The sequence below is a fragment of the Pogoniulus pusillus genome, chromosome 1 (assembly GCF_015220805.1).
Source record: "Pogoniulus pusillus isolate bPogPus1 chromosome 1, bPogPus1.pri, whole genome shotgun sequence".
NCBI classification, from domain to species: domain Eukaryota; kingdom Metazoa; phylum Chordata; class Aves; order Piciformes; family Lybiidae; genus Pogoniulus; species Pogoniulus pusillus.
In genome coordinates this window covers 28,162,103-28,170,109 of record NC_087264.1, presented here as the reverse complement: position 1 = coordinate 28,170,109, position 8,007 = coordinate 28,162,103, and the positions used below count along the sequence as shown (strand labels likewise).

Here is an 8,007-nt window from a genome sequence, read left to right as displayed (position 1 = left end):
TAACCACATTTGGGACTTGGCTTGGCACATCTCAAGCCAGAGGAGCCACAAAGTGATTAGTAAGCGACAAGTCAATCATCTTTGTTTTGCCACTAGACCCCAGTCAGTGAGAGATCTGATTCATGCTGATCATAGAATTGAGTTCCTTTTTTATGACAGAGCAAATGCAATCAAAGCCCATGTCTGTCTGTCCTTTCTGATCTTGAACTAAGTAATTGATTTTTAGCTAGGTTTCCCATGGTAACAGGGCTTTCTGATCACCATCTGCACGTGTTTGAATCCACTGCTTCATTCCAGCCACACACGATGGCAAGATCAAAGACTGAAAGATAATTAAGTTCCTCCAAGTTTTCTATAAACAGGCTGTGTGTGGCAGATGCTGTTAGTGTCACCTCACTACCTTCACCATAGACAGAAATTCGATGGCTTTATATTAGACACCAAAGACTCTACCAGAGACTCCACCAAGGGCAAGTACCTTAACTAGGGGCAAGCTTCACCCATGGCTTGCAATCACCTGTAGGATAAAAATCTACAGGAGACCAGCTTTCCTTCACTCCAAGTACTCATAGAACAACTTGCTATTTTAAAGAAGCACAGTGGATGTTAGGTAAAAAAACAGCATAAAAATAGGCCTGTGTATGGGGGGTCCCTCCCAGAAATCCCTGGTAAAAAATGTAATTTGCAAAAGTTGGTGGCTGGTGATTGTCAGAAGAGAATGAACACTTACAGCAAAGCAGAACGCCCATCAGGAGAACACCTATGTGCAAATATTGTTCCTTTCTCTGGTCAGCCAGACTCAGACTTTTACTGAAATTTAATTGCATTTGACTTCAGGGAGTGTTTTTACTGAGTCAAGACTGCAAAACTTCCTTCCTGACCTCTGCTTGGAGGGAAGGTGGAAGGTCCCAGGGTAGCTGTGCATCAGCTCCAAGATAAATCCACACACTGCAAGCAGCTGCTGAGCCACCAGCCCTGAGTACACTATTCTCCACAATGCAGGTACGGGATAGGGCCAGAGCATCCCCACTCCTGCAGGCTGAGGAGCTAGCACAGTCTAAGGCTCATCAGTCAGCCCTGGCACTGGAGCAGAGAGGGGCAACATCTCTCTTCATGCATTAACACGGATGGTGCTGTGAGCTTCTGCTGCTCCCTCGCCGGGCATTGTGGGGGCACAACTGAACTGGCAACTACCCCAAGTGGCTTGAGCCTGTGTCAGAAAGAAGGGGATCCTATCTCAGCCTCAGAGAGATGTGAATGGAGAAGAAGCATGGTGAGGCTTACTGGTATGGGACAGAGCTTGCTTCAACAGAGTCATGCAGGGCTCCTTGGCTGTCCAGCCACAAGGGATGGCCAAGGGCTGCTGTTTGGGAGGCTGGGAGGAGGAACTGTGCTCTTATACTGGGGCAGTGGGAAAAAAGGGGATGGCTGCATAGGAAACGTTTGGTTTAGTGAGGAAACCAGTGAGCCAGCCTGCTGCCTAAATCAGAACTGATAGGCTCTGAAGCTTCCCTGGGATGAGGGTCACAGCATACTCACCGTGTGGCTACAAAGACAGGCCAGCTCCATATAGCTTCTTCCCTACTTAAAAGCAACACAATGCAGGGCACCTGAGCTGAACCAGAGCACCTCACCCTTCACCAGAGTACAGAGCCTGCCCCCACCTCAGACCCCTGCTGCTCAGTCCCAGCTGAGGCAATGCCTTCTCTGCTCTGGGATTTCACATACAAAATTCCCATCTCTGCTTTCTGGCTCCCTTGTTTGCCATCTGTTCCCGTTTTAGAAATCTTCCCTCTCTAGCTCTTCTTCTGGCATTGCTTCTCCCACCCACAACGCAGCCTCGTTTGTACCTGGTCTGACCCGACTTCTACATAAAAGGATTAAATCATCATCTGAACCAGATCCAAAGGACATCACTGGGCAATGGAACCTTAAATATTAACTGTATCAGCTGCTTCGTGCTTCAGAAGTCATTTTTCCTGCATTGCAGAGGGGGGTGAGCAGAGCAGTCGTACCGTCTGCCATGGCTCTTCCTCTCCGTGAGGCGGCAGGTAGAGGGCGTGCGATGGGCTGTTTGCTGATGAAGAACAAAAGCACGAGGTGAACCTTTTCTTCCCTGCGAGCTGGAAATCCAGAGGCTCTTTCACACTGTGCTTGGAACATCTGACTCAGCAGCTGAATTTTACTTACGGCCTCCAAACCTCTCTTCCACAGAGAGCACAAGCAGTTGGATGGGTGCAGGCAGCAGTTTTCAAGGAGGAACTGATGCAGAGGCTTTGCGTTCTCAAGTAGGACGCAGCACGTATCAGTAAGGACATCTCCACAGGCTTCCCACACAGAGGTGGCAGCAGAGTCTGTCTCTTCGTGAGGCCATTGGCCTGTGCTCATCAGACTTCGTCTCTCACAGTCTCAGGGCTGGAGCAACGCAGAGTAACTGCCATCCGGGGAAGCCAAACATGTTCTCTGCTTCCAAGAGGCAGCTGATGTTTGGTGAAGAGAGAACAACAGCTTTCAGCCGAATCTTAGATTCGCTACGACCCCACCCAGTAAAACGAGCACTGTCACAAACTGCCACAGAGAAGCTGTGACTCAGACACAGTACATGTTTTATTATTAAAAAATGCATAAAAATCAAAGACATGCTTCCCAAAGTTGGAGTCTGTATGTACATCTGTGCTTCCCAGGCAGCTGCAGGGAGCACAGCCTTCCGCCCTCGCTGCACAGGTGCACCGCCCCATTTATGCTACCCTTTGTTAGGTGTTATCTTCTCACCTGCATTCACAGCATTCCAGATAAATGAAGAAAAAGCTCTGTACTGCCTGGGGTCTAAGATGGTGCAGTTTGTACCTGTGACTGAGAAACTGTACTGAACTTCTGGAGACACCTGCAGGACATTGCTGTTTGGTAGGAAACGTCACAGAAAGGACACATGCATGAACCCCAGGCTGAAATTCTCCTTCCCTAGGAAGTGTTCTCACTAAGGGCTGAAACTGGACTTGAATTTTGTAGTTAGCCCCAAACTTTGCACTAAGCAAATAATGGGCAAAGGGTGAAGTGTTGTGATACCAAGTCTCCAATCTCATTTGACTTCGAGGTCTCAACCTTTGACAAACCAGCAAATGATGACAGTTGTGGCACTCATTTCTGAGGAAGGAGAAAACAGAAATCTAAGTCTTGTGATACTGGTGAGTCTTCAGCTCACTGGAAACAAAAGAAATCAAGATCTAGCAAATATTTAGGGTCAGTAGAGTAAGATGTTAACTGCATTTCCTTGCTGGGAACCACTGCACAAAACGAATGTTGATTTACAGTAAAATATTAAATAATTAAACCCCACACAAGCGCTTGCAGTTATAGTGAGTCAGACATGCTGATTGGAAAACAAAACAAAACCCAAAGAGCAAAACCATTCATTTTGCCCTGTCTGGAAGGCTGCGGTGATACCACTCTATGTTCTGATGTGACTTTTATAGCATGCCAGAAGACCTCCTAAATAGGCAGGCCAGTGGTTCTCAAGCTTTTTCATCGTGGGGACTCTCTCTCCAGAAATATCTCCCAGTTGATCCCTCACAAACCACACACACACTCCCCTTTGCAATAGCAATTTCACACCTTCCCTACAGCAGCTACAGCACTTTGTTATTCAAAAAAGTCACTGGACTGTTAAGAGAGGAAGATTAAACAAATTCTATTTAAAAGTAAATGCTGAATCCTGCTCCTGCTGAAAATGAAGCAAGTCTGCCATTCCATCTCCTTCCTCTCCTGGAGGGCAGCACTCGGCATTAATTAGCACTGTTTCCGCATACTGCTAAGTCCTCTCTACACTGTTTCCTTTCCATCCCTTTGAGGTTGGATTCTGTCCTCACACATGCCAGCTGCTCTCCCTCCCTTTGCATTTTAATGCCAGCTGCAAGTCTGATCAAGACTGAATTGGCATAATACAGAAGAAAAAGAAAGACATAAAAGAGGTATGCGAGGTGAGGAGGGATGCTGGATTTTCATTTTCTCTAATTTCATCATTCAGCAAGAATTCTGAGCCTCTGAAAAGAGCCCTGGACTGAGGAAGCAGCAAGTGTCACTGCATAAAAGAGGCCAGATGTTCAAATTCAGTGCTGGGTAGAAGCAGATCTGCAGATCAGTTTGAGAACCACTGAGGTAGGCAACATGTCTAGGCAGTACTGCTGAGTTATCACAAGGGGAAATTTGCCCTCTTGTCCTGAATGACGCAGTAAGCACCCACTAGTGTTTGCAGAGGTATCAGTCCCAAAGTCACGCAGCCAGGATTGAAGACAACATCTACACAAGAGCAAGCACTGACTGAACAGAAGGTGTATTCAGCTCTGCTCCAGCAGTCATCAAGAAGGAGCAGAGTATAGACTCTGACTGTCCACCTTAGTTTTGAACTCCTTTCAGCGGGATGCGATCAACCTGTACTCCTACTGCTCCCATCCCCCAGATCCAGGGGGTTGCTGGGGCTGCAGTCCTTCTAAGCTGTCCGCCACTGTAGCTCACACGGGTGATGAAAGCTACGAAAGCTGCCTAAAAGCTCTGGTCAGTGCTGTTCAAAGCCATCCCAGATCCAGCATCAAAGCCTCAGGTGACACAGCACCATGGCTACACACATCCCATCCCAGGGAAGCAGAGTGTCACTGTTATGTACAGGCTAACAACTTCTTTCTCCTTCTGTTTCCAACTCATACAGAAGGCTTTTGTCCTCCCCTTCCTGCCCATCTGGATGCCTTTCACCCTCAGCATCATCTCCAAGGCACAAGGGGCTCATGATGTAGCGATAGTCACTTGTGACAGCAGCAGCTGCCGCAGCAATGGTCTCTTCACCGTCCGTGTTTCCAAAAGATGTGTTCAGGGCAGGGTCACTCGCAGATGCCTCTTTGTCCCTACCAATGTTGACATAGAGAGGATCTTGACTGGAAGAGAGTGTGGACATCCTCCCCCGAATCATTTCCAGCTGGGACCGAAGCACTCCAAAGCTGGGACGTAGCTTGGGCTCAGGATGCCAACATCTGCACATGAGATCATAGCTGCAAAATAGAGGCAGACAAGAGCACTGAGAAGCAGGGCAGCACTCCCTGCACCTCCTAACAGGGGCTCTGTGCAGTTCAGCTTAAAAAGCACTGACACTTTTCCCAAAACCTATCAGCTTCAGTCTAGCATGGGTGACAGCACATGGGCATCTCACAACTTTTTCCTTTCATTTTCAAAAGCATTCTCATTTTGGTCAAAATAATTTAGACAGTACCAAAAAATGCAAAGCCCTGTCAAAGCATGCACTGTCTCTGGAGGGCTAGAAGAGGACTGTGACACCACTCAGTGATAGCTTTTTAACTTATGCAGAGAAAGCATCCCAGGAATGCCTGCCGTGGCTGAAGCCACCCCTCCAAACTCTAGTTCAAGAGCAGATAAAACACAGGAAGAAAGCAAGCAGAGATCCAGCTGTGGGAGCTGCAAGTTATTTCCAGAATATTCTTTTTTCACACCATGTTAACTAAGCACTCGTGGCAGGTGTGCTGCTGTTGCTGCCCAACAGGTTTCCACCAGGACTAGAAAAAGGCACAGTGGGTTTGTTTGGAGGGCTGTGCAGGAACAAACAGCTTCACTGCTGGAGAGGGATGCCTGAATGCCCCTTCTACTACAAAGGCAAATCTCCGTGTAGAAGAGATAGATGTTTAGTGCCTTTACTAGCCTCAGACTCCTGTCCTGCAGTGTTTCTTCTGAGGTCAAACACAATCCACCTCAGCCCCGATTGCCTAAGGGCCAGCAACATCTCTTCATGCTGGCCCCAATGGCCTGTGCTCAGGCAAGGGATGGGAGCTCTGCTCCCCTGCGGCTGCCTTTGCAGCTCAGTGTCCGCACTGGCTGGCCTCCCACTGGCCAGGCATGCCGCCGGAGCTCACAAGGCTGGAGCCTGGCCAGAGCCATTGTCCTTCTCCTCTTTGTGCATCACCCAAAAGACTGGCAGCTGCATTGCTATGGCGTTATTGTTGCCAGCTCTGCAGGGAACAGGAACAAAGCACAGTACTGGCACTAGAAAACACCACAGACAAATGGACCTCAGTTAAACTTATAAATGGAAAAAATCTGATATGGCCTTTACTACAAAATAAAGCATTTCATGATGGCTTTTATTTTACTTCTTGTATCCCTTGCTTGCTACCAGCTTTACAAGGCTGTTGTTGATCTCACACTAGTTTTACAGAAAGCTTCTATGTTTGTTGACTCCTGATTTACATCCCTTGCAAACAGCAGAAATAACTAAGTCCTCCAGATAAAATAGAGACTTCCTACTCTTTAGCACCAGATGAAATATTTTTGATTACCCTCACTGAAAAATGGCAGAAATTCATTTGAAAGAATAGTTGAAAACTCATGGCTGTACTGAACCAGCCCAAAAGTTCATTTGCCTCAGCACCCTGCCTCTGACAGTGGCAGACACCGGGGGAAAGCACACAAGCTGCAGGGGAGCACGTGGTGATATTTTTCTGGTATATTCTCTCAGGTCTCAATAACCTGTACATCAAAGGCCTCTTGAAGACAAGATTAAGTATTTTTAGTGGTTCCTGATGGATTTTTCTTCAATGCCCAGCAGGTTTTGGAGACTCTTCTCTATTTTTGGCATATGAAACATCCTATGGACATAAACTCCACAACCTGGAACCAAAGCTGCTCACAGCAGTGGAGAGGCAGACAAATAATGAATTTCAGTAGTGCTATCACAATGTTTTCATTTAAGCCCAGGAACAATTAAAACTAACTGCTGAGAAGATAAAAGTTTATGGCTTTAATAACAAGAGTACACATTACTCTCTATGTGGGAAAAAAAGGCTAGAGAAGGGAAATCATGTTAAATAATCCCTCATCAGGGGGGAGGGAGCAAAGAGGGGAGAAAGGGCGGGGTCCCTGGGGGTCCTCAGCCCCGTGTGTAGACTGCAGGAAATTCTGGCCATCACTCACGTAGCAAAGGTTCCCCATCAAACATCTCACATAACCTGCTGGCCAAGAATAGTCTCTTGGCTGTAGGACTATGGCAGGAGTACAGGCATGTGGCTGCCTACACTCTTTCTGCAAGCCTCAAAACATCTGAAACCAGTACTTCCATGATTGCCCTCGTTTTGTTTCCATCTTTTGCTTAAGGTGGGACAGTGACCTACAGAACCTCAGATCCTCTTATCTGCTCTTCTCTTTCATCCTGCTGTTTCTGTGAGAGAAGTAAGTCCCATTTTGAAAACTGAGCCAAGCTATGAAAGACACATGGAGGCCACTGCCTCTGCAATCCAGTTTTCTGGTAGTCTTGCCAGACTGCTTTTCTGTTCAGCCTTCTGGATGTGCCATGAAACTCATCTCTTTTCCCAGATACTGGCCTCAGAAGGTAAGCAGCAGCAAGTTCCTGGAAACAGCTCTAGTTTCCACAAAGCCAAGAGCCACTGATCTTGACACCACTCAAACTCTTCAGCCAAGTTAGCTGCTCATGTAGCTACTATGGGTTCTAGGGAGCTCTGCCAGCAGAGAGTATCTGGTAGCTAACCCAGAGACATCATAGTGAATGCCTCTGTGTACTGGAAAATGGAGAGATTCAGATTAGCATCCCAGCCAGCTGCCCCTGTTCCCATCCAGTGAGCCAAACTTCTCAAAGAATCATGTGTTGGCAGGGTGAGGAAGTACTCACACATCTTCCAGGCACTCTGGTGGCTGCTTCAGCCTGTTCCCACTGATGAGGTAGTTGTAGATTTCTGCATTCTCAATGCCAGCATAAGGGGTTTGCCCTCGGGTCACAATCTCCCACATGGTCACCCCAAACGCCCACTGAAAGTGAAGAGCACACAGAACAAGTGAACAAACAGTCCTCTGCTCATTGGGGTGGGGTTTCAATATGCTCAGACTGTGCCTGTCCTTCCAGTTCAGAGTAATGTCTTATGAGCAGCTGCAATGCAAAGAATATCTAAATTCTGTCCAGAAAACAGAGAAATGATCCATCAGATGCTGCTGATGCTG

At 47.3% G+C, this 8,007-nt stretch overlaps 1 protein-coding gene across 3 annotated transcripts in view; it reads right to left on the bottom strand.

The window, feature by feature from the left end:
• Window positions 1–2,589: 2,589 nt before the first annotated feature.
• Window positions 2,590–8,007, bottom strand: part of TYRO3 (TYRO3 protein tyrosine kinase) — a 43,155-nt gene continuing 37,737 nt past the window's right edge. For all 3 annotated transcript variants that reach the window (XM_064146096.1, XM_064146101.1, XM_064146105.1), the window contains 2 exons: window positions 7,682–7,818; window positions 2,590–5,039 (listed from right to left, as the gene is read on the bottom strand). In XM_064146096.1, coding sequence (XP_064002166.1) covers window positions 4,664–5,039; window positions 7,682–7,818 — 513 coding nt within the window. In that variant the 3' untranslated portion in view covers window positions 2,590–4,663. The remainder of the gene's footprint in view (window positions 5,040–7,681; window positions 7,819–8,007) is intronic.